The 26,361-nt window shown below is 42.0% G+C and overlaps 1 protein-coding gene, 1 long non-coding RNA gene, 1 other non-coding gene and 1 pseudogene across 4 annotated transcripts; all 4 read left to right on the top strand.

Moving 5' to 3' along the window:
- The first annotated feature begins 21 nt into the window (after positions 1 to 21).
- ERVMER34-1 (endogenous retrovirus group MER34 member 1, envelope) lies at positions 22 to 5,196 on the top strand. The gene is made up of 3 exons (XM_019470054.2): positions 22 to 99; positions 387 to 524; positions 1,362 to 5,196. The coding sequence occupies exon 3, from the start codon at positions 1,780 to 1,782 to the stop codon at positions 3,514 to 3,516; it is 1,737 nt and encodes a 578-aa protein (XP_019325599.2). The 5' UTR covers positions 22 to 99; positions 387 to 524; positions 1,362 to 1,779; the 3' UTR covers positions 3,517 to 5,196.
- Positions 805 to 926, top strand: LOC128776832 (small nucleolar RNA SNORA26). Its single transcript, XR_008421992.1, has one exon. It is a non-coding gene; the product is annotated as a small nucleolar RNA SNORA26 (small nucleolar RNA).
- Positions 5,197 to 8,230: 3,034 nt separating the features above from the next.
- On the top strand, positions 8,231 to 9,506 carry LOC109275174 (60S ribosomal protein L14-like; annotated as a pseudogene).
- Positions 9,507 to 21,518: 12,012 nt separating this feature from the next.
- LOC109279148 (uncharacterized) lies at positions 21,519 to 26,361 on the top strand. Of its 2 annotated transcripts, XR_002086038.2 has the most exons (5): positions 21,519 to 21,854; positions 22,064 to 22,145; positions 23,835 to 23,969; positions 24,590 to 24,720; positions 25,399 to 26,361. It is a non-coding gene; the product is annotated as an uncharacterized LOC109279148 (long non-coding RNA). The 2 variants fall into 2 exon arrangements; XR_002086036.2 differs by lacking the exon at positions 24,590 to 24,720 and having other exon boundaries at positions 21,521 to 21,854.

Genomic DNA, 26,361 nt, shown 5'->3' on the forward strand with positions numbered 1-26,361 from the left:
CCCCGCCCCCTTCCCGGGGATTGGCTGCCTACTTTCCAGCCGCGGCCTCTGGCTGGGTCTCTGGTGTTCGCGGGCTTTTGTGTCTCACGGAGTGCGGCGGTGAGTGGGGCTCGATTCTCAGGTCCCTTGCGGCGGGGAGAACGCCCGGCCTCCGGGTCCGGGTGGGGCTGCGCTCGCCCCGCATTCCTTCGAGCCTTGCCCGCCCGGAGCTCCGCTGCTCCCGGCGGCCAGAACGGAGGGGTAGAGCAGCCCTCGGCGGCCCGGGGGGGCGGGCGGTCCAGCCCGTCCCGGGGCCGCGCGAGGCACAGACGCCGCGCGGAGCCGCCGGGAGGCTTCCCCGCGGGCAGGCCCGGGCGCCCTAACCATCTTGCGCTTTGCTCCCCCAGGGCGCGGCCGCAGTGGCGGCTGCTTTGCGGCGGGTTCGGGGCCCGGCCCCCGCCTGCGAATCCGGGAGCCCGACCCGGGGCCTGCGGAGTCGGTCTCCGACGTGTGCGGGGCTGCAGCGGCCTGACTTCCAGGCGCAGGTATGTCCCCGTCCTGGAGGGAAAAGCGAGGCGCTCGGCCCGGAGCACGTGGCCAATGGCGACCGGGGGTTCCCACGTGCTTGGTTCCAAGGCCCCCCAATTGGCTGCCCCTTCGGATAGAGGGCATGTAAGTTCCCGACTCCCCCACCCCCTGCAGGACAACTGCTTCCGGTGGGTTTTCGGACTTGGCCCCAGAAACCGCTGAGGTGCAGGGGGTGTTGTCGGGAGAGGAGAGCAGGGGTCGTAGAGAAGCCTGTAAAACCCCAGACCGCCCTTTCCTGTGCCCTTTTAAGGTTGACGCAGTGCCTTAAGAGGCTAACACAGAAGGGTAAAGTAAGTCTCCATAAAACCCGGGGACGAGACTGTAAAACTCCTCTCTGGATCCTGTCTGGAGTCACAGATCGCCAGAGGAAATTTTTCTTTCGGTTCAAGCACCCTTGTGATATTTTAACACATCTCAGAGCACAAATGGTGGATTCAGACTTAACATTGATGGTACATTCAGTTCAAGTGTTGGTATTTGTCACTGAAGGCAGGAACAGCCTATGAGACTGAGACTGTAAATTGAGAACATCTGAAGACACTGGCTCACAAAGGTCATAAAGCCTCTGGAGCCACACCTCACTGGGTAGAAACAACGGGTCCAGAATACTTGAAATTGACCCATTTTTGGTCACCCCAGGGCTGCTTCCATTCCTTGTTTGGGTGAGCATTATGGGCCCTTGAGCGAACGGTACTTAGACAGTTATGTAGAAAGAACTATTGGAGCATATCATCAACAGGTGAAAAACATATGATCTTCACTTCCTAAATAGCCTCGCCATACCTTTCTACCAGGGGTTGGAGCATCCATCAAAGTTTTGAGAAGAAAACATGCATTATGACCTCACTGGGCAGAGGCCTTAGAACGACTGCTAACACTGCCCTCGAAATAAAAATCTTCCTGGATTCACATGAGACACACCAAGCTAGATCCGGATCAACACCTACATGATAGTGAGAAGGCCATCCATACGAGTGACCTCAAGGTGAGGATTTCCAGGCTCCAGAAGCAGATGACACCATGAAGTAGGCAGCTTTGTCCAAGATCTTGAATCAAGAATGTTGTCTTCATTTATCTTCCCTTGAAGCCTCTCTCCCAGACTTGGGAAGTTCTGTGACCTAGAAATTAAAAACAAAAACAAACCTCTTTTATTTATAGAAAGATTGGGTGGAGCTTGCTTGTCTTAATCTTGTCTCCCTCTGTCCCTCCACTATGGGCTCCCTTTCAAACTGTGTCTTGCTTCAGCTAACCGTTATTGCTTTTTCAACAATTCTAGCACAATCCCAGTACCCACTCCCACCCCTCTTCCAAACCCTGGCCACCTTAGCTAATTTATCTGACTGCTGGTTATGTCAACACCTAGATAACGCACAAGAACCTGAGTTAGTTTTTGTTCCTGCCCATGCAAGCACCTGGTGGACCCATTCTGGACAGTGGATGCATAAAAGGGAATGGTGTCCACAAACAAGAGGACACAATCACTCTACTTCCTCCTATGGTAGAGTACTTTGGCATTGGGAAACTTCTGCGGAAGCTCAAGGTCTATCATTAACTCAGGTGAGCCTTTTGGAGGGAAATTTTTCTGTTTGCATTGAAAACAAAAATGGCACTGGACCCTTCCTAGGTGACGTACCAAAACAATACTGTAATCAAACAGTATGGTTTGATTCCACAGATGGCACCTTCAGACCTTCTGTAGATGTTGCAAATGAGTCCAAGACTGATTATTATGATGCAAATGTTTGCCTAGTCACTGGACAATATTCCTGGTTTGCAGGCCACACGACCGGGACCTGGAACAGCTCACCTTTTCCCCTAGTCGGTCTGCCCAATACCCAAGACTACATATGGGTGGACCAAAATTCTGGAATGACCTGGTTAGGTAATGACACCTATCTCTATAGCTGCCAGAATCAAACCAAAGGTCTTCTATACCAGATATTTCGCAACTTGTTTTGTTCTTATAGGCTGACAGAGGCACATGGTAAATGGAGATGTGCAGATGCCAACATAACTAATGACAAAGGTCATGGTGGACACCCGATGCCAGCCTGGTGGGTCACACGTTCCACTCTGACCTTGTCCGTGAACAACTCTGGTCTTTTTATCTTATGTGGTAATAAAGTATACAAGGAGTTCCCACCTAACTGGTCAGGGCGATGTGGACTCGGATACCTGGCACCTTCCGTCAGCCAGTATCCCGCTTTCAATGGTAGCCAAATTACAGATGTGGGCTCCTTAATACATAAAGTAGCACCACACAGACGTACCCAACGAGACGTCATAGACCATCCACCTGTTTATCACAACCCCAATTCGTTAAGGGCCCTTTTTTCAAGATTGGGAACTTCTGATCTAGAAGAAGCAATTCTAAACATTTCCAAAGCCACCGAACAAGGATTGGCTGCCACGGTGCAGACCTCAGAGGCGCGCCAGTCAAGAGTTAGCAGCTTACTCTCTGCCCTCCAGAATCACCATCTGGATCTACCGGCTGCTCAACAAGGAAGACCGTGTACGGTCGTTGGCAACCAGTGCTGCCTGTATGTAAACAAGTCAAAAGAAGTGAGGTTTCTTTTGAACAGTGTGAAGGAACGGATCGACAGTCGACGTCGAATGAGGGAATTAGCCTTTCATTGGACTGACCTCGTCTCAGGAGTGAGAGAGTGGTTCAGTGGACATTGGGGCCACATGTTTGGATTTGTTCTGCTCGGCTTCATCATTGTTCTCATCTGTGTTGCCATTCGCAGATCTCTCACCTCCCGAGTTCCTGCCCAAGTGTCCTCTTCACAGCACTACATGGGGCTCCTTGCCTGTGGAACTTCATGTGAGGTTTCAAACAAGGAAACCAGGGGACCAGCCCCACCGGAAGGGCATAAAGACTCCTTTGCACTGACAGCATCTGAACAAACAGCAGCTGCAGAAGGAGGCCTACTTCAGACTTCTCTTTGATGAGTAAAGCAGGCCTGAGAATTCAGCTGTCCTAACCCTCTCTCCAGGGAGCCTTGTGTAAGGGAGGAGCCTGACTTGGTATCTGGGCATCCGAAGAATTGTGTAAATAAGTCCTAACTGCACCTTCCGTACTTTCCACTGAAGCCTTAATACCCACTCCCCATCCCATTAAGCTGGTATATAAAACCTTATCCCTGGCTATTCAGTGGCGGCCCTTTACATGCTTCCACATACATATATGATAAATGTTGCTCCTATCAATCTGTTAATTCATAGGCCCTCAACCATTTGAACCTGTATGTTTAATAACTGAAGACTTTCCCTTCAGGAGGAAGCTGTAAACCATTTAATAGCTGGGAGGATTTGATGTGCTCTCCTGATTGCCCGTGTACGTTTACTCTCCAGTCTAAAGGGGAGGTTTGTCTGGGGTGAATGGTAGCCGTCTGATTTCCCATGGGCAGAGGCAGGGGATAGGATTGTAGAGATGGGGCAGCATTTACTGTATTGAACGCGTCATCTGCCCAGTCCTGTAGTGAGGTCCTTACATTTTTCTATAGAATCCTCTCCAGTTTGTAGGTGAATAAACTCAAAGGGTAGATGACATGTTAAAGATTACATTATTACTAAAAACAAGAGCAAGGTGCACAACAGGGTATCTGGTGCACTGCCGTTCATAAAGCAGAGGAAATAAAGTATACATGTGTATATATGTAGATTTACTCAGTTTTGCAAATAGACCACTCAGAAAGGATACGTCAGAAGCTAATGAAAGTGATTACATACAAGAGGCATGGGCAGTGAGAGTCTCACCCCCTTTTTAAAAAGTTGAATATAAACAAACTGATGAACATTTTAGCAAATTGACAACTTTTTCATAGAAAATAATTCTTACAAGTTATGCAAAATAAACCCAGTAATTCTGGGTACATCTTAGAAGTGAGTTTATTGTTCATAGTAGTGTTGTCAAAAGATTGAAGAAACAGCCTAGTCCAGTGAGACAGCGTAATAACAGTTCCCTCCCTGTGTGTGTTAAGCAAAATGTGGCTGAACTCTTGGCATTGAAACTAGAGACGCCACTGGAAGATAAGCATGCAGGGCTCAGCATCCGGTGTGGTATGTGGATCATAAGGCAGATGACGGATGCAGGGTGCTATGTTAGAGTGGCACAAGTGTTAAGCCGTCAAGGGAAAACATGGGGAAAAGAAATCTAGATTCATAGTAACCTCAATTTTCTTCTGTAAAATGGAATTAAACAGTAAGGGTGGGTAGGGCCAGTACTGCTTACTTACCTTTTTTGGCCATAAAAATGAGTCTGTTACTAATTTCATAATAGAAGGCTGATAGCCACTGGCCCTTGGATTCAGTGTTCATAGTCAGTGTTAAAGAGGTTTAAGACAAAACTAGATTATTTGTTTGCTTGTGTGCCTGCTGTCTGCTCCCTGCCAGAATGTAAGCTTCACAAAGACAGGTGTATTTGTGGAATCACAGTGAAGAGGGTTGTGGTGAGAAGAAAGAATGTGTGCAAAGCCCTCACAGTTGACCATGGGCATTGCTTAACTAAATGTAAGATTGAGTTCACCTGTAGCCAATATGAGTCTCTGGCAGATTTGAACTTTTGCATTGACTTTTGTCAGGTGTAAATTTGAAAACTTTTGAATAAAGTTGATTATAAAAGTTGGAGTTCTTGTTCTGGCTTGCTTTGTTCCCTTCAAGTAGTCGGGTACATCCGAAACCTCATACGTACATGCAAATGTATTTATTGAACGCTTATTCCACAATGCCAATGACTAAGTGAAGGGAGAGTGCGGTCATTGGCATGATAGCAAATGTCTGTTGGAAAGATAGTCTTATCAAATAGCATGAATGGTTCTGAAATATGTTAAGCCCCACATTATTGGGTTAGAAGATAGGCTTTCCTGCTTCCATATTTAAAGTTTGTAGGGGATGGACAGTCCTAGAAAATAGTTTCAAGTTTACTAATGATGGACCCAAAGACATTTTTGATATGTGAAACTTACAGGGAAAATATCCATTATTCAGCCGAACACAATACATTGGTTGGGAAAAGAGTTCATTATTTATTAGCCAACTCAAAAGGCCCACCAGATGTTTTAGCAATTCACTGAATTATTTATCAACATTTACTGAGACTCAAAGATGCCACAAATCAAGAGCCATTGTAATCAATTCTTTTAGTATTAACACTAATCCCCCAAATGATTGTTACAGTGGTGAATGATTTCAATGTCTTAAATCTACAACTAGGACTAAGGTGGCTCTCCAAAAGACCTTGTTCTTAAGTGTTTTGTTTGCAAATTGATACCATTTTAGAAGTTTTGGTAGCCTGAATTGAAAACATCAAAATTGAACTATTGTGCAAAATGCCCTGTTTCTTTTTAAAGTTGAACTGTCAAAATTGTAGCATTAACAGTAGATCATGCCACTGCAATTATCACTGTGGCCTTTACGTGGTGGTTTAATACTTCTCTGTTTATTAATTGAAATTCTACTGCAAGTAAGATTTATTTCAATCATTTTTATCAGTATGGACTCTTGGATATATACATTGTTCTTTGGTTGTAATGCAGGACTGTCATTTTTACTATTGCTCAAATTGTCCCAGCTATGTCCTCTGAGAGCTCTTTCAAGTTGGCTCCCGCATCCTTTTGACATACTCCTGTCCTTTGTTTTATGTTTCACACTTCCTTCCTGGAGCATCAAGATGCTCCAGCCGCACCTTATGGTTTTCCTGCCCAGCCTCAGGACCCATCATATTCCAAGGAACCATGGTTCCTTTTCCTGATAATGCTATTGAGAAACCAAAAGCAGGGTACAAGGTATGCTCATTGCCACTGCTGTTAGGGTGCCCACCCTTGATGGACAAAGCTAGAAAATCTGTGTCCATGAATCCATGTGTATGCGTTGGTACCTATATTTCTATGTCTAGACATAGTAAAATAAATTATTTCATATTGATTTCTTCAACTCCTCTGTGATGTGGAGAACAAAGGCAAAAGAGATACAGAAAAAATTAAACTTCCTTATGACTTGCAGCCCATTGACAAGTACTTGGGACAGGCAGAGTGACCTTCCTCAAGGAGCTAAGCTGCCTCGATGTTAATACTTTGCTAGAGGAAAAAGGCAACTTTAGCTTGACATTAGCCCAACCTCCAGGATCATGTAAAAAAAAATCCCTTTAGAAACTTCCTTTAACTCTACCCACCCCACCAAGATATATGTTAGCGATCATCCTCCATGTACATGTGTATGTATATGGCCCACTGATACACATCTGAAGGGTCTCATGACTAAGGTTTTGCTACAGTAATAAATTACCTTTTCCCAACAACACCCAGCCCCTCAAGGTCCTGGAAACCTTGCTTCCAAATTCCTTAGAGACTTATGCTATCCCTAACACCCTCCTAACTTAAAAGTGTATAATCAGCCACTCCTCACATCCCCAGTGCAGCTCTTTCTGCCCACAGGTCCTGTCCCCTTTAGGAAGACCAACTTTTTGCACCAAAGATGTCTCAAGAATTCTTTCTTGACCACTCACTCCTGAACCCCAGCTTTTCACGTCAGTCTATTTTTTTTTCCGGAAACAATGAACTATTTTATCATATATGAAAAGGTATACACACACACATACATATATATATATATATATATATATATATATATATATATATATCATAAATGAATAGGTATATAGATAACCTCTTTAAAAGTTGATCCATCATTGGGATCTAGATAATCTAAGTACAAAATGAAAGTGATCAAGAAAACCACTTAAATTACTTAAAGGAAATGAAGTCAGTTCCTCACTCAATTCTGTGTTACACCGATGGAAGACTGGGGAACAAATACTTTTTATTGTGATGATTACATTGTGACTTTATAGAAGATAGAGTATTTAAATGTAGCAGTCTTAACCAGCACTCCTGCAAAGGAATATTTCAGGAGGAACAGTTGCATTATTACCTTGCAACAATTTTGTAGAATGTAACTTTCAAACCAAGAGATCTGCAAAAATCAAAGATTAAGAGGATGTCCATTGAGCATTAAAAAAAATTATAGCACAACGTAATAACAACTGTGGGAAAACATGTATAATAAAAATAATTGTTGGGGCGCCTGGGTGGCTCAGTCAGTTGGGTGGCCGACCACAGCTCAGGTCATGATCTTGCAGTCTGTGAGTTTGAGCCCCGCGTCAGGCTCTGTCCTGAGTGCTCAGAGCCTGGAGCCTGCTCCCGATTCTGTGTCTCCCTCTCTCTCTGCCCCTTCCCTGCTTGCTCTCTGTCTCTCTCTCCCTCAAAAATAATAAACAATGAAAAAATTAAAAAAAATAATTGTTAAGGAAAATGTGGATGATTTTCTCAATTTTCCAAAATTTCCAAATTTTTCCAAATATTATTATATTTTCAAAATAATCTATTTTTGAAGGAGATCCTTGTGGTGACATAATTCTGTGTCTTGCTTGTGACGGTGGTTACATGAATCTACACATGACAAAACACATAAAACCATGGAACACTGTCATGCATATACCAATGTTAATTTTCTTTTTTCTAATTTTTTTTTAATATTTATTTTTAAGAGAGTGAGCATGCGAGCCACAAGTGGGGGAGAGGCAGAGAGAAAGGGAGACACAGAACCTGAGGCAGGCTCCAGGCTCTGAGCTGTCAGCACAGAGTCTGACTGGGGGCTCCAACACATGAACTGTGAGATCATGACCTGAGCAGAAGTCAGATACTCAACAGACCAAGCCACCCAGGTGCCCCCCAATGTTAATTTCCTGGTTTTGATATTATAGTTTTGCTACTGGGGGAATGTGGGTGAATATTTTTGCAACTTTCTGTGAATCTATAATTCAGAGTAAAAAGCTGGGCTTTTTTTTTTTTTCCAGAGTAAACGCTTGAACGAGAATTTTGAAACGATCCTTTTGTCCTTTCGTAATCCTGTATGTTTTCTTCATCAAGTTCAGCAATTTCCTAATTATCTGCTTATTTACTCATCCATTCATTCAACAAACGGTAGTTGAGTATGTGCTAGCCATTGTTTTAGGTTCAGAACACACGGCAGTGAACAAAACAGAATTAAGGCTCACATTCGATCAAGAGAAGAAAAACAAACAAACAAATCACACTTCAAAAAAGTAAAAATAAAAACAGAGTGATGTGATTATGAGTAGTTGGCAGGCTACCTTATACCCAGCAGAGCAATTAAGTGAAATCTGCGACAAGCTAGTCTTTCAGTTATATGGGGATCTTTGCATACCTTTGCTGGGGATTCAGTTTCCTTACTATAAGATGGGAATGATAATAAAAATAAAATCCAGCTTCTCGCCGAATGCCGCCAGCACAGCATTTCATGGAGATTGGCCAGGGTGGCCTACGTCTCCCTTGGGCCTCATGCTGGGAAGCTGTTCATGATCGTAGATGTTATTGACCAGAACAGGGCTTTGGCTGATGGACCTTTGTGTCAGGTGAGGAGACAGGCTGTGCCTTTCAAGTGCATGCCGCTCACTGACTCTGTCGTCAAGTTCCCTCACAGTGCCTGCCAGAAGTATGTCTGACAAGCCTGGCAGAAGGCAGATATCAAACAGGGGCAGCCACGAGATGGGCCAAGAAAATTGAAACCAGAGAAAGGAAAGCCAGGATGACAGATTCTGATCATTACAAAGTCATGAAGGCAAAGAAAATGAGGAGCAGAATAGCCAAGCTTGAAGTTAGGAAGCTACAAAAAGCAACTCTCCTGAAAGCTTCTCCCCAAAAAAGCAGTTGCTGCTAAGGGTGCGGCTTCAGCAGCTGCTGCAAGGGTGCCAGCAAAAAAAGATGGCTGCTGTGGGCAAGAAGGTTCCAGCCTAGAATGTTCCTGTCCTGAACGCTGCAGGCCAGAAGGCAGTGCCTCCAAAGGCTCTGAAGGGTCAGAAAGCACCTGTTCCGAAGGCATCTGGCAAGAAAGCATACAAGCATAAGAGGCTATTATAAATAAGTAATAATAAACGCTCTTTTTGACAAATAATAAACTATCTCACTGGGTTTTTGTGAGATAGTATGAGCTTTGCACACAAAGTGTCAGAAAATGCCTGACATATAGAAGAATAATTTATAAATGTTAGTTTCATTATTACTTTAAGCTGGGGTCTCAGATAAGGTTTTGTGGAGGAAGAAAAATTTAAGCTGAGGTCCAAAGGACAAAAAGGATCCAGCCTTATGGAGATGGGGGCCAGGAAGAGTATTCCAGGCAGAGGAAACAGCTGGTATAAAGATTCAAGTGGGACAGTTCAGCCACTGAAACTAGGTAGGAGAAGGTAGAGTGGTCATGTGCTGTGTCAGCCTGACTAGGGGTTGTGACTTTTATTTAAGTGCTTCAGAAAAGCAATGATCCTTTAAAAAGGATTGCTCAGGGGGCACCTGGGTGGCCTAGTCAGTTGAGCACCCGACTTCAGCTCAGGTCATGATCTCAGGGTTTGTGAGTTCGAGCCCCGCATCAGGCTCTCTGCTGTCGGCGCAGAGCCGGCTTTGGATCCTCTGTCTCCCTCTCTCTCTCCGCCTCTCCCCCACTGGTGCACGCACTCTGTCTCAAAAATAAATAGACATTTAAAAAGTAACAAAATAAAAAAAATTAAAAGGATCACCCAGCCTGTCTTGCCGAGAAAGGAGGCAGCAGAGACACCAGCTGGAGGAAGGGTTATTTCAGAGGCCAAGGTAAGAGATTCTATAGCCAGGATTGTAGAAGTGGAGATAAAGAGAAGTGAGGGATTAACTTTGTGTCAAACTTGATTTTCAAACCTCCCGTTCTGCTATTGTGCTTTTCTTTTTCCATTTTATAGATATTTAAAGTTGTAATAGATATTCAGATATTCCAGCCCTTTCTGTTGAGTTCTTCAAAGCAGAGAGAAATGGACTTTTCTTCCACAGATGTGTTTCAAAAATTGTCTACTAAGAATTCTCCATAAATTTAAGCTTTTATATTTAATTTCTTACCTATAGACTATTTGTTTTCAAATTTTGAATCAGTTATCAAAATATATTCATTAGTTTTCCTTACCTTTGTGATTTTGAAAAATCTTATACAACCAGGTTTTCTGTTTCTCTTTTAAATTGGAGCTGTGATGGGGCACCTGGGTGGCTCAGTCCATTAAGTGTCTGACTTCAGCTCAGGTCATGATCTCGTGGTCCGTGGGTTCGAGCCCCGCGTCAGGCTCTGTGCTGAGCGCTCAGAGCCTTGAACCTGCTTTGGATTCTGGGTCTCCTTCTCTCTCTGCCCCTCCTCCATTTGCTCTCTTTCTCTCTCTCTCTCTCTCTCTCTCTCTCTCTCTCTCTCAAAAGTAAATGAACATTAAAAATAATATTACAAAAATAAGTATGTAAATAAATAAATAAATAAACTTTAAAAAAGTTTAAATTGGAGTTGCATCTCTTTCTGGATTCTTTTTCACTGAAGCAGACTTCTGCTATACCACTGCTATTCTGAAATGGCTCCATAATAGGTTGTAAAAGCTGATAATAGCCCTCTGCTCCTCTGGGCATTCTTTTATATTCTAATCCATGTGAATTAAAAAATAAATTTTCGGGGCGCCTGGGTGGCTCAGTTGGTTAAGCGTCCGACTTTGGCTCAGGTCATGATCTCGCGGTCCGTGAGTTCAAGCCCCACATCAGGCTCTGTGCTGACAGCTCACAGCCTGGAACCTGTTTCAGATTCTGTGTCTCCGTCTCTCTGACCCTCCCCCATTCATGCTCTGTCTCTCTCTGTCTCAAAAATAAATAAACGTTAAAAAAAATTTAATAAAAAAAATAAATTTTTTGAAAAAATAAAAAAATAAATTTTCTCTTTATATTTAGCATTCTCTATATAGTCAATTGGGCTTACAGGAAAATAAAAATTGCATAATTTATACACGTGTATGCAGTGATAAATTCAAGAGGGAAAACAGACATAAAAATATTTAGCATCAAGTTTCAGAACCTATTTCTTACATACCTGGTCATCCGATGTTTATTTATTTTCTGTCTCCCTCCATCCTTTATTCCTGTAAACTCACTCTATTTACGAATATGCTGTGTGGAGCACCTGGCGGCTCAGTTGGTTAAGCGTCGGACTTGAGCTCCATTCAGGTCATGATCTCGTGGCTCATGGGAACAATTCTGCCTCCCTCAAGCTCTGTGCTGACAGCACGCTGCCTGCTTGGGATTCTCCCTCTCCCTCTCTCTCTGCCCCTCCCCTGCTTGTGCTCCTGTTTGCGCTCTTGCCCTCTCTCAAAAAAAAAAAAAAAAAAAAAAGTTACAGGTCTCCATCTATTCAATTCCTTTTTCAAAAGACTCCCAGTAATAAAGTTAAAAGCTAACACTGAAAGGATACTTACTATGTAGCAGGGACTGTTTTAAGCACTCTATATTTTCAACTTGTAACTTTCCCAGCTCTGTGAGGTAGGCACTATTGTTATCGCAATGTTACAGATAGATAAACTAAATCACAGAGAGGTTAAGTAAATTCCCAGTTTCTACAGCCACTAAGGGTGGCAGCCTGATTTACAGGCCAATCTCTGAGGCACTCCCCAATATGGTTTATAACTACACGAATATATACTACATCTTTTGTTGTTTGAAGTATTTTATATTTTTGTGACTGTTATAGATTAGATCTCTTATTGGTCTCTTAGTGGTCATACAAGGATCCTATTGACTTTTATCTTTTTTTTTATTGCCATTTACCTATTTTTATATCTCCAGGATATTTTCCAGCTGATTCCTTTGGATTTTCTAGGAATATCACCTACATCACATATGAATAATGGTGCTTTTCTCTTTTCATGTTTCATTATATTAACACGGAATTTCCAAAGCAATATTGAATCATTGTGTCAGTGGGAATACACCTTGAGTCCTGAAGTTAAAGAGGATGTGTCTAGGGTTTCATTATTAGATCAAATTGCGTAAGTGTTTTTAAAACATATTTGAATATATTCATCTTGTCTCCGATAAGAGCAAACATTCCTTTAATGATGTTAGGTAGATCTGAGATTTCCCTCCCATTCAGACTTAAATTATATTGTTAATTAATGAATTAATTAATTATTAATTGAAAGTAGGCTCCACGCCCAACGTGGGGGTTGAACTCATAACCCTGAGATCAAGAGTTGCGTGCTCTACTGACTGAGCCAGCCAGGCGCTCTTCACACTTAAATTACAAAGTGAAGTGCTTTGGCTTAGCAGATCTTGAAAATACAAAAATGGAGTTAATTCAGCTAAATTGGATTTGAAGGTCTAGGAATGCCTAAGTATGATTTAGAGATTATAGGGAAAGGAAACGAGCTTGAGGTGAAACCATGTTTACCAATATACTGTTCAGGGCACTAGTTCTCAAGCTTGGCTGCTCATTAGAATCAACTGGTAAGATTTACACAAGATGCTGATTCCTGGGTCCCATTTCCAGGTAATCTGATATCAGTCTGGAGTGCAGTATGGGCATTGGGAATTTTGTTTTTTAATTTTTTTTTTTTTTACATTTATTCATTTTTGAGAGACAGAGAGAGACAGAGCACAAGCAGGGGAGGGGCAGAGAGAGAGGGAGACACAGAATCCGAAGCGGGCTCCAGGCTCCGAGCTGTCCGCGCAGAGCCCGACGCGGGGCTCAAACTCACAAACTGCGAGATCATGACCTGAGCCGAAGTCGGATGCACAACCGACTGAGAATGGGGAATTTTTTAAAACATCCCAGGTGCTTCTAATGGGTGGCCAAGTTTATAACCACGAATTTAGGGGAGACTTTAAACCTGTTTCTCCTACTGTGCAATTTCTGGTTATTAGGGTTTTGTAGGCTCCTACTAAAACACAGTGTGTACGCCAATTTTCATAGCAGTGTTATTCACAATAGCGAGAAGATGGAAACAACCCAGTGTCCACTGATGGATGTGAATAGATGAAGAAAATGTGGTGTGTACATCCTGCGGGAGATTATTCAACATTAAAAAGGAATAAAAGTCTGCTAGATACTACCGCATGTATGGACCCGGAAGACATCATGCTGAGCGAAATAAGTCAGAGGACAAGTACTGTAGGATTCCACTTGTATGAAGCTCCTAGAATAGATCCATAGAGACGGAAAGTAGAACAGAGATTACCAGGGGCTGGGAGGAGAGTGGATGGGGAGTTATTCTTTAACGGGTTCAGAGTTTCAGCTTGGGAAGATGAAAAATTTCTGGGAGCGGATAGTAATGATGGTTGGACAACATTGTGAAAGTTCCTAATGCCACTGAATGATAGGCCGAAAATGGTAAAAAGTGGTAAAATTTTGTTATGTATATATTCCAACAATAAAATAATTCAAGCAGAAAGAGTTGCCAGTGGTGGGATATGAGCCACCTTTTCCAGCTAGGTTTAGAGTATTAATGTTAAGGAGTATAATTCAAGGTGGTTTAGTAATTGGCTTAATAGAGTTTGTCTGGTGGTACTTCCCCACCCCGCCCCCCACCCTCCACACACACCATTTTCAAAGAAGTTTGCCCCTTACTTTCTTAACAGTTGGCTGTCATAAAACCTTCCCACGCGTGCAGACAGGTGGAGGCGTGATGCTGAAACCGGCAGCACAGCACTGGGTGGCCTATTGTGTGGGACCTTTTGAAGCAAAGACCAGAGGCTCCCGCCTGGACTGCACATGGACCAAACAAAACCGAGACATCAAAATCACCATTTTTATTAAGTGAGACGTTTATCAAGAGGGGTATCATTTGTATCTGACTTGATAATGCTTTTAGTGTTCCAAAGAGAAAGATGAATTGAATGGAAGCATCTCTGATTGCTGTCAATTTTCATGAGATAAACGAGGCCATTTAGAAATGGCCTCGACTGAAAGAAACGGATCACAATATCAGAGAAAGGCTTTGATTCACAGTAGTTGTGATGATGTGCTTCAACAGAAGATACGTGAGCTTTCTTGGCTTGGTTTTCCTATGCAAAAGAATTGTATCCCAAACCCATGTTGGATACAAGTAGCAAATCACTAATACTTAGAATTTCTAAATTTTGAAAGATGCGGTGTCTAGATCTATCATAGATACTTCCTCACCAAGCAGAGGATTCTAGAACTGCACTGTCCAGCAGCATGCTCCTGAAACGTGGCTAGTGCCACTGTATGAATTTCCTACAGCTGCTGTAAGAAATACCACACATGCAAGGGCTTAAAACAATGCATGTTTATTGTCTTACAGTTTGAAATCAGTTTCACGGGCTAACACTAAGCTGTCTGCAGGGCACATGTCTTTTGTTGGCTCTAGGGAAAAACCCATTTCTTTGGCTTTTCCAGCTTCCAAAGCTTCCTTCCCTGCAGTCCTTCCTCCATCTTCAAAGCCAGCAGCATAGCCTCAGCTGGAGCGCTATTTTCTTCTGTTCGGCTGTCCAGTCACTCTGTGTCTCCTTCTTATAAAGACACCTGTAATTACGTTTAGGGTCCACTCAGATCAGCCAGGATCATTTCTCTGTCTCAAGATTTTTAGTTTAGCCACATCTGCAAAGTCCCTTTTACCACATAAAGTTCACAGGTTCTGGAGATTAGGATGTGGATATGTTTGGAAGCCATTATTCAACCTACCGTATCGAGAAACTGCACTTTGAATGGAACGAAATTTGATTTTATTGGCCATGTGGATAGTGGCTACCATATTGGACAGTACATTTCCAGACTCACCATAAGTTCTATAGACCCCGCTGCTTTACAAGTCATCTAAAAGCCAATATCAGTTATAAAATAAATAAGTCACAGAGATGAAAAGTACAGCATAGGGATTATAGTCAATAATATTGTGATAATGTTGTGTGATGACAGATGGTACATACACTTGCCATGGTGAGCACGGTGTAATGTATAGAATTGTTGAACCACTATGTTGTGCACCCCAAACTAATACAACATTGTATGTCAACTATACTTAAATAATTAAAAAAAAAATGTTTCAAGCTACTCATGACTGAAATGGAAAAAAAAAAGGGGGGGGGCCAATCCCAGATGCTTCATTTCATAGCCATCTTGAGTTTATTGTTGGTCTGCTCTTCAAAAAAAAAAAAAAAAAATCTACATAAGTGTATTCTTCAGAGATTTGGAACACATCATCCCATCGATAGAATGAGGAAAACTCTTAGTGATCCTTCACCATTGAGCAAAATTTAATGAGTATTTATGATGGGCCAGGCACTGACCTCCAAAAGTAGTTCACAGTCTACAACGTAACGGATCTACATTGTGATAGCAGGAAGCACTGGGAGCATGAGATCAGAAACTGACCCCAGGGAGGCCCAGGAAGGAATTCTGGAGGATGTGAAACCTAAGTAAAGGGATGGCCAAGCCAAGAAGGATAAGAAAGAACACAGGCAGAGAGAAAGGGGTGAGAAAGCTACTACGAGGAGAGGAGGAAGCACGCCCAGAGGAGAGGTTAAGAGAGGGATCTGGGAGGGCAGTAGTGCTATATGACTGAATGTGTGGGGTCAGAAGGGGCAAGGCAGGAGAGAAGGAGGGGGCCAAATCTTGATGGGCCTGGTAGGTCATGATGAGGAGTTTGGACTTTATCCTGAGTGTCAGTTAGTATTGGCTTTAATGCAGATAAGACACAGCCAGTATGTGCCTAAAACAAGGCAGATGATTATCTTTATAGACACCAAGGCTGGTGGGGATTGTGCTCCCTAAAGCACCTCGGGGGCTCAGATTCCTTCCACCTCATTTCTTTGCCATCCCTAGTGTATTTATTTGTTAGGGCTGTCATAAAAAAGTACCACAAACTGGGTGGCTTAAACAACAGAAATTTATTGTCTCACAGTTCTGGTGGCCAGACACCCAGGATGAAGGGGCTGACAGGGTCAGTTTCTTCTGAGGACTATAAGGACGAATCTGTTCTAGGCCTCTCCCAAAGCTTCCGGTGGATCTCTAGAAACCTTTGGCCTTCCTTGGTTTGTAGAGGCACCTCTGCTTTCATCTTCATGTTCATATAGTGTTCTCCCTGTGTGTGTATGTCTCTGTGTCCAAATTTCCCTTTTATATAAGTACACCAGTCAGATTAGGATGATACTTCAGTACAACCTCATCTTAACCAATTTACATCTGCAATGACCCTGTAAGATCACATTCCAAATAAGGTCACGTTCTAAGATACTGGAGGTTAGGACTTCAACATATAAATATGGGGGGCAGGGGATGGACAGAATTCAACCCATAACACCTAGGATGTGGTCCTTATCCTTATGGTCCAAGATAGCACCAGAGACCCAGCCACTATGTTCAGAGGCAGAATCTCCTTTAAGGGCCCATCCTTGCGGGTCCTTTTTCCACATTGACTCAGAGATTTGCTCTGGAGGTACTAACAGATTCTGGTTCTGAGCGATCATTGGAGTGTTGTACTCCTAAAGAGGGTACTGACCATTTGTTAGCAATGCCTCTTCCTCAGACGTAGGGTCAGAGAATAGCTTGGCTGCAGAATGAAGACAGGGAGAGGAAATGTTACTTCTCAGATCATCCTAGAAGGAGTTCAGGAAGAAGAAGAGATTTCAGGACACATTCACAAGACCAAGTTGCTGGGCAATGTGGCTCATTTCCCACAGGTTGACTACATGTACATCCCCCTGCCTTTTGTAATGTCTGTTCTCCTATGGGTTGTGGTTATCATGTTTGTCTCCTTTACAAGACAAGGTGTTCCTTGAGAGGAAACAAAGCTCCTTTGAAGTCTGAAGGGTCTCACAGAGGTGGGAGAGAGGTTAGGGATTCAAAGCTTAAATCTCAGCTCTAGCACCTACTGGCTGCAGAAATTTGACCTCCCAAAACCTTAGCTTTATCGCCTGAAAAATGAGGTAACAGTATTTACCTTATAGTATTGTTATGATCATTAAAAATAACAAATGCAAGTGTGAGAGCTCTCATAGATGCTCAGTGGTAACTATTATCTATTATTCATCATAGTGTCTCTCCAGGGCCTCTCTCAGGGCACCTCGTAGAGTAGGTGCTCCATAAATACTCGTTGCCCCAGTGGAAATGTAGACTGCCAGTAAAGCCCTGTGCTATACTCAAGTCTGGAAATTGAAGACAAATTAAAATAACCATCACAGGAGGTACCTGGGGGGCTCAGTCAGTTCAGGGTCCAACTCTTGATTTCAGCTCAGGTCATGATCTCATGGGTCGTGAGTTCGAGCCCTGCAATTGAACTGTCAGCACAGAGCCTGCTTGGGATTCTCTCTCTCTCTCTCTCTCTCTCTCTCTCTCTCTCTTCCTCGCCTGCTCACACACACATTCTCTCTCTCTCTCTCTCTCTCTCTGTGTGTCTCTCAATAAATAAATAAACATTAAAAAAATAAAATAAAATAGCTATCACACTACTATAAAACAAAAGACATTAAAAAAGAAAGTTTTCAAATTCAAGCATTGTAGGGAGAAATAATACATCTACTGTAAAAACTAACACCTGAAGTACATAATAAGTACATGTGCATCATTTTATGTCACAAGACTGGTGGAATAAACAGGACAAAATGGTTTGAGGAATTCCTTACACACAGGAGCCGGATCTGACTCAGCCTTCTGATGGCAGGTGTAAGGGCAAACTCTCTCAAACACAGCTGTGACAGCCCAGAAAAGACCTCTAAAAGAGAATTAAGTGTGACCTTGGACCAGAACATATAGTAAACTACATGTAATGGTGCTACACAGGTATCTTTTCATATGATTTGGGGCTACATATTTTATGGTGTCTCATCATAGGAAATGTCTCCCAAAGCATATTTTCATTGCTAAAAGTGCAAGGTCAAAAGAGCTGGGTGTCTTACCTACATGTGGGAAAATGTGTTTTGAATTTCTAAAATGCGATTATACACAGATATTTTTGAAGAGCAGTCCAGCAATAAACTCAAAATGGCCTATCTGATACGGAGGATCTGGTATTGGGCTCTGGATGTCTTCCAAAGCAGTACTATCAACAGGACCTCCCATGGGGATGGAAACGTTCTGTATCTGTGCTGTCCAATTTGGTGGTCACTAGCTACATGGCTAGTTAGATCAAATTTAATTAAATCAAAATTTCAGTTCAGTGATGTACTATAAAGGGTCATTATACAGCAAATAGTAATGAAGACTGGGTGGTCTTGATGCAAAGATAGACAAAGCAAATGGATCAAACACAATAGCAGTGCAAAATAAGTCTACACATGGCTACCTGATTTATGACACTGCAAGTGGGGAAAATGATCTTTTTTTTTTTTTTTAATTTTTTTTAACGTTTATTTATTTTTGAGACAGAGAGAGACAGAGCATGAACGGGGGAGGGGCAGAGAGAGAGGGAGACACAGAATCTGAAAGAGGCTCCAGGCTCTGAGCGGTCAGCACAGAGCCCGACACGGGGCTCGAACTCACGGACCGCGAGATCATGACCTGAGCCGAAGTCGGACGCCCAACTGACTGAGCCACCCAGGCGCCCCGAAAATGATCGTTTAAATTAACACGTTGGATTAATTGGATATCCACATGGAAAAAAAAGCATCTGGATCTACTTCTAAATCCCACCACTTACAACAGTCAATTCCAAATAGTTTACTGTTCTTAATAGGCAAATTAAAATAGTAAAATTTTTAGAAGAAAACACAGGAGAAATCTTAATGACCTGGAGTAAGCAAAGACTTCTTACATCAGAAACAGTCAACATAGAAATCAACAAACTGGAAGATTACAATGAAGAACTTGTTTATTTCTCAAAAGACTTCATTTACTAAAAGAATGAAAAGAAACCCAGAATTGAAGAAGATATTTGCAACACATATACCTGACAAAGGATGCATACAAGAAAACCGCTTACATATCAACAGACTGTGGTATATGTGTCCAATGGAATACCACTCAGCAATTAAATAGATTACTGACGTATGCAACAACATGGAATGAGAAATACAGTATGCTGAGTGAAAGCAGGCTTACACAGGAGTACACACTGTTCAATTCCAGGATTATGAAATTTTGAAACACATAAAGCTATATAGTGGAGAATAAATCAGAATGGAGGTTGTGCCCAGGAAAGTGGAAATGAAGATTGACTGGGAGGAGGCATAGAACTCAAGACTCACTTGCTCAAAACTCAGCAAATATACAATAAAGATTTGTGAATTTAATTTCACGTAAGTGATATACAGGCTAAAGTATTTAGAGGACATGTATTGCTATCTGCAATTTACTCTGAAATGCAACAACATTCAGATGGATAAAGGATAGAAATTTAATAAAGCATGTTTCATAAAATGTTATTCATAGGATCTATATGGCAGATTTATGTATGTTCATTGTAAAATTCTTTAAACTTTGCTAAGTATTTGAAATTTTTTGTAATCAAACGTTAGGAAAAATACAAATAAAAAAGACACTCAGCTGACAAAAATGAGTAAAATTTTAACAGACGCTTCATAAAATTATAAACAACTAATAAACATATGTAAAGGTGCTCAACCTCCTTAATCATCAGGGAGATGCACATTAAACTCGCATGAGACATGATTATCATCCACCAAAATTGCCAAAATGAAAAAAGATGAAAAATACCAAGTGTTGATGAGAATGTGGAAAAGATGGAACTGTCATATTTTGCTGATAGGAATGTAATTGGTGTACTTTGGAAAAGTTTAAAAATACCTAAATTTGAACACGGCACAACCTATGGCCCAACATTTCCATTTCTAGGTATATATCCAAGAGTAATGCATTCATCATGTTCATCAAAAGATTTCTATTACAATGTCCATAGCAGCAATATTTTTAATAGCACCAAAATATACCCTATTCCAATGTCTATCAACAATTGATTGGGCAAATTGTGGTGTATTCACACAGTGAAATGCAATACAGCATCCTCATGAACAAACTATAAATGTAGTTAACGTATGGATGAACCTGATGAACATAAAAGTGAGTTAAAGAAACTCGACATAAAAGATTACATGCTGTAATGGACCCCTTTGTATAATGTACAAACACAAGGTTGCTACTCTACTGACCACTTAAACAATTCTAAGGATAGTGGATAACTCTGAGCAGGGAAGGAAGTGGTTAGTGATTAGAAACACTTCTGGGATGCTGGTTACATTGTTTCTTGAGCTGGCTGCTAGTGTGATCTATTTGTGAAATTTTAGCAGGCTGCACATTTATGATTTGTGTACTTACCATAGATATGTCATATTTTGATAAAAAGCAGCTTCTGCCAGAACCTGTGGACAACACAGGGCCACAGAAGGATTGACATTTGAGAGACCTGAGAAGGATTTGAGACATGATTAGATTTGCATTAGAAAGTTTAATCCTCGGCTTTGTAGAGGATAGCAAGGAGAGGAGCTAAGGGGCTGTTTGTAGAAGTAATCCAGGCAAGCAATTATGAAGGCGTGAATTAAAGTAGAGCAAAAGGGCTGACAAGGACAGTAATAGTACCTACTTCACTGGGGCTCTTCTGATGAGTTAATGGGAAGGCACAATGGGTTTAATTATTGTTCCAAATCAAACAAACAAATCAATGCTCCTTGCATACCATGCAGAGCAAGATATAAGGTATTCGGATTAGAAAGCTTTAAGGGAAACATCTTAATTAGTCCATGCAACCTTGCCTTCTTTCAAGCACAGGTAAAATCACCTCCCTGCCTAAGACCGGATAGTGTGGAATACAGAGTAAATGGCCGAAGTAAGGAATACCACGGAACATGTCAGAACCTGAGCGTGACCTGTTCCTATGGTGCCCCAGGTAAAGGGTTAGGACCATTCGGGCGCCTGAGCTCCAGCACCTGGAGCCCAGCGCTACTGTAGGCGTTTCCCCTCCTCCTAACCTACTCAGTTCAGAGGTGGGGCCATTGAAGGGGGCGGGCATTCCGGTCGAGGGGTGGAGTTGGGGCCAGAAAAGATGCCAATGGGACGCGAGCTTTCCCATGGTTAGCCAATTGAACGCGCCCTGGGACCGCCCCCATCCGCTGATTGGCACGACGAACCTCCCAGGAGTCCTGTGTCTCGCGAGAGTCCCGGTTTTCGGCGGTGCTTTGTCAATTGGTCTGGCTCCTCCGACACTTGGAGCCTTTTGCCGGGTCGAGGCTGAGTGGGGGGCTGTCTGGTGTCATGGGTACGGCCAGGGACCTTGACGAGGCGCAGGCTGGGAGCTGCGTCTCCTCCCACCCTGGAGCCCGAGGCCCAGGTGAGGCGCGGCCCGGGCACTGGGTTCTCGGGCTGGACCTTTACCTGCCTTCTCCTCCGCCAGAGCGGAGATGGACTGGCAGAGACGCTCTGCTGCCACTTGGCAGAAGGACGCCGTGGTAGGAAAGCGAGACCCGATTAAGCCCTGCCAGGTACTGACTCACTCCACCTATGTGGAAGGGTGTGCAACCTTGAAAGGAACATTTGGATTAAAAATAGTGGGTGAACTTGTGGTTCTAATGCTAACGCCCTTTTTAGTTCATGGAGTATACAGTACAGTATACTATGCTTCTAGGGTTTAACCGCCTTACTTAAGTGTCCCAGCCCGTTTTTAACACGTGCTTTTTCTGCTAATTTACAGAGTTCAAGTGGAGTCACACTTACATTTTGAACTTCGTTTCTAATGCAGACACTTAAAGCAGCTCTATTCACCTCCCAAAAAGGTAATGCGGATTCCTCCAGTAAAGGAGCATGTCAGTATTTATTGAATTCTTGTGCTTGTCAAAAACCACAACATTATCTGTGTTTTCACTGAAGGAAAAGCACTGCCAAAAAAGCGGGGGCCTGGGGAGATGGGGAGGCAAAGGAGGATTGGGAAGCAAATACTTAACCCTATAGATACCGGAATTTTCACCCACCGGTGTGAAAGTTTGTAGAAAATAATTGTTGGTGAGGATATGGAGGAATTGGAACCCTTGTGCATTGCTTGTGGGCATGCAAAATGGTGTAGTTGCTTTGGAAAACAGTTTGATTTCTCAAAAAATGAAACACAGAGTTACCATATGATCTGGCAATTCCACTTACTGGTATATACCCCAGAAAACTGAAAGCAGACACTCAGTTACTGGTACATCCATGTTCACAGTAACATTGTTTCTAATAGCTGAAGGGTAGAAACAACCCAAGTAAATGTAGAAAGGAATGGATAAACAAAATGTGTATGTACATGCAATGGAGTATTTAGTCAACCTTAAGGAGTCAGTAATACCTGCTACAACATAGGAGAATCTTGAAAACATGCTAAGTGAAATAAGCCAGACACAAAGACAAATACTGTATGATTCCACCGATATGAGGAACTTAGCCAAATTCATAGAGACAAAAAGTGAAACAGAGTTTACCAGGGTCCAGGGAGAGGAGAGAATGGGGAGTTACTATTTAATAGGTACAGAATTTCCGTTTGGGATGATGGAAACGTCCTGGAAATGTGATGGTTGTACAACATTATGAATGCAAGTAACGCCTCTGAATTACACACTTAAAAATGGTTTATGGCCTGTATATTTCACCATACACACACACACACACACACGGCAGAACTCATCAAATACAGTCTATATTTGCAACCAATCATTGGATAACTTTAATTCCAGCATTTGGGTTGTACAAACATAATTTGTGAAACCTTTCAAGTTTTGATTTGAGAACTAAATGAGAGAAATTCATGTTCAAAGCTTACAAGATGCTGTTTTTCAGTGTATGTTTGTTTTAAATTCTGAATACACTAGATAGTATGTGCAGGATGAATATAGGTAACGATGTTTAAATGTTAGAATTCCTAAACACTCAACTACATACATTGTATTATACACACTGGAGACAACCAAATCTATTCTCATTATGTACTTGGAAATAAACTATTTTGATATCTTACATTTGACCTATCAATCAACATCATTAGAAAAACCATAATTTCAGGGCACCTGGGTGGGTCAGTTGGTTAAGCATCTGACTCTTGGTTTCAGCTCAGGTCATGATCCCATGGTCATGAGATCAAGCCCCACATCAGGCCCTGGGCTGAGTGTGGAGCCTGCTTAAGATCCTCTCTTTCCCTTTGCCCCTCCTCCCTGCTCGTACTCAAAATAAATAAACTTAAAAAAATAAAGTGTTAAAAACAAACAAAAAAGCCCCATAATTTCAAACCAGCTCTTTCTAAACATACAGCCAAGACAAATGGCATCTTCCATACTGTTATTAGGATGGATTTTATCTTAGGGTTTTTTTGGGGAGGTGGGGAGGCTAAATGCTCCCTGTGCATAGTTCATATATTTCAAATACCATTTTCTTAGCCATTCGACAAGTAAGAAAATGCTGATTTATTTTCTCCCCTTTTGTATATGGGAAAATACAAGGTGTTCAAGCTGAGATGGTATATATATGATGCTGAAACCTTCATCAACTCCTCCAAAGATTGTTTGCACTCTTCTGTTTGGACTGTTTTTCCATGTGTGGCTTGTGAAATCACAGGAGGAGTGACTGTTGCCCAGGTATGTGTTTAGCTGGCACAGCAGTGCTTTCCAGGTTGCCCACTAACCTTGTGAGTACATGTGAATAGAATTATTCTTTTTTCCACCATCAAAATGAGTGACCGTTATTTAGAGCAACCAATTCATGTTAAGTTTTGTGTAAAGTTAAATAAATCTGCAAGTGAGACACTTGAGATGTTAAAAGTAGTTTATGGTGAAGAAGTAATGTCAAGAGCAAGAGTTTTTGACTGGCACAAAAGGTTTAAAGAAGGCAGAGATGATATCCATGGTGATGTGAAAAGTGGCTGTCCAGTTATCCACAGAACACAGGAAAACATTGAGAAGGTCAGAAATCGGGTTGGCTCAGATAGCTGAAAAGTGAAATGTAGACTAAGAAACAAACTCATGCTGAAAGAAAACTTGCACATGAGGAAAGTTTCTAGGAGGATTATATCTCATTCTGTTGTGGTTCAGGACCCTGCCGAGGCCAAACGATAACAGAGCTGCACATGAACCTGACACTTGGGTATATATTCAGGGCACAATCCTACATACAGTTTAGTTTCACGGGTCTTGGAGTAACTTGTATCTGAATCTCAAGTGAGCTGAGCTTTTTCAAACGTGTTCCGTTGGCTTTGTAGGTACATGATTTGAGCAGAGTCAAACCTGTGGAGTTGAGTGTGACAAAGGAGAGAGCGTGGAGCCTAGAGGTTTATTGGGAACCTGGCCCTCTGTTACCGCAGTACCTAAATTTCTACCTTGTCTTTTCAGGGTGAGCTCATTTGAATAATCAGTAGGTTACCTACAGTCTGGGCAGTTAAACTTTCAACAGGGAGCTGGACATCAGTGTTACTCTGTATGGAAATACTTCATGTTATTTTTTTAATGTTTATTTATTTTTGAGGGAGAGAGTGTGAGCGGGGCAAAGAGACAATGGGGGGACAGAGGATGCAAAGCGGGCTCTGCACTGACAGCAGTGAGCCCGATGCGGGACTTGAATTCATGAACCGTGAGATCATAATCTTAGCTGAAGTCGGATGCTCAACCAACTGAGCCTCCCAGGTGCCCCTTTATGGTACTGTTTCGACAACGATAAGAAAAGAATGGCCATCTTTAGGCAGAAATATTCAGACGTGTAATAATGGAATTTTTGTGGTGGGAGATTGAGGTCAGATGTTGGAAACCGGAATTCAAATCTGTCAGCAAGAATGAAACAGAAGAGGCTGTAGGAATAGTGGGCAGTTTTAGTAAAAATATACTCTTCCCTTCCACTCCCCCCACCCCCAAATCAGGACCTGATTTTGGTCAAAAGCCCACAAAACTTTCTATTCTTTATGTAATCTAAATTTTAGTTTCAAATGGACTCTTACATATAAACTGTTTGGGTCTGGAATTTGGTATGAAGGGTAGACAAATAGAGTTCAATTTTGTTCCTAACTTCTTTCACCAGGAGAACGAGATTCCACGCTTCAAGTGTTGAAAGGCATGACTACAATTAGCAACGTATGAATAACAACATACACAATCTCTTCATCAACAACAAGGAACTGCATTCTGACCTTCACATTGTCTACGTGTGCTACTGAGCGTGGGGTCATATCCTAAGCTTCAGCTCTAATAAGCATTCATCAAAGGGAAGGTATGATCTTGGATATTCAGTTGGCCACAAATAGCTTTAAGTACATTATGGTCAAGTCCAATGGTAGCTTTGCTGAAACATTAATAGAAAAGCATTGGTAATTCATGTCAGAATGAGATACAAAATAATAGGTGAAAAATGATTTCACATAAAAGAAATTTTGATAAACCTAGAAAACAATTTATTTTTGTCCATTAACATTAGCATTTTAGTTTAAAGAGCTACTTGAATCACATGTTGTTCCTTCCCATAAGAAGAGATTTTGAGTACAACAGGATGAATTTCTCATTGAGAAACTTGTTTTTGCCCCAATTTCCTTCTAGTCTCCAGTAGGACACCGTCATCATTCAGTATTGGTATTGTAGCAACTTAGATGCACCAAATTGCAACATATAGGACTTAAGTCAGAGCCCCATGGCAGTGACTCTGAAAAGACTAGTTTTGTTATACTATTAAGGGTTTTTTGTTGCTGTTTTAAAAGACTCCCAGAAATCCAAATTTACATTTTGTGGAACATGAGCCAAAACTAATTGAGGTTGTTATGGAAAAATGGTCTCATTTTAATGGTCTATATTACCTCTGGGACCCTGCTGGTCAAAGCTGTGTGGCCCACAAGGCAAAAATTAGAATGATGTTTTTCATATTATCTTAATTTTTTATTACTGACTTTGTTACAGCTTGATCTTTGGAGGTGCTTTGTACTGTGTAAATGAAATTTACTGAAAATGTACATAAATAACTGACGTCCCAATAAACCATAAATTGATTTTTATA

The sequence above is a fragment of the Panthera pardus genome, unplaced genomic scaffold, assembly GCF_024362965.1.
Source record: "Panthera pardus isolate Hobbes unplaced genomic scaffold, ASM2436296v1 HiC_scaffold_13, whole genome shotgun sequence".
Taxonomy (NCBI): Eukaryota; Metazoa; Chordata; class Mammalia; order Carnivora; family Felidae; genus Panthera; species Panthera pardus.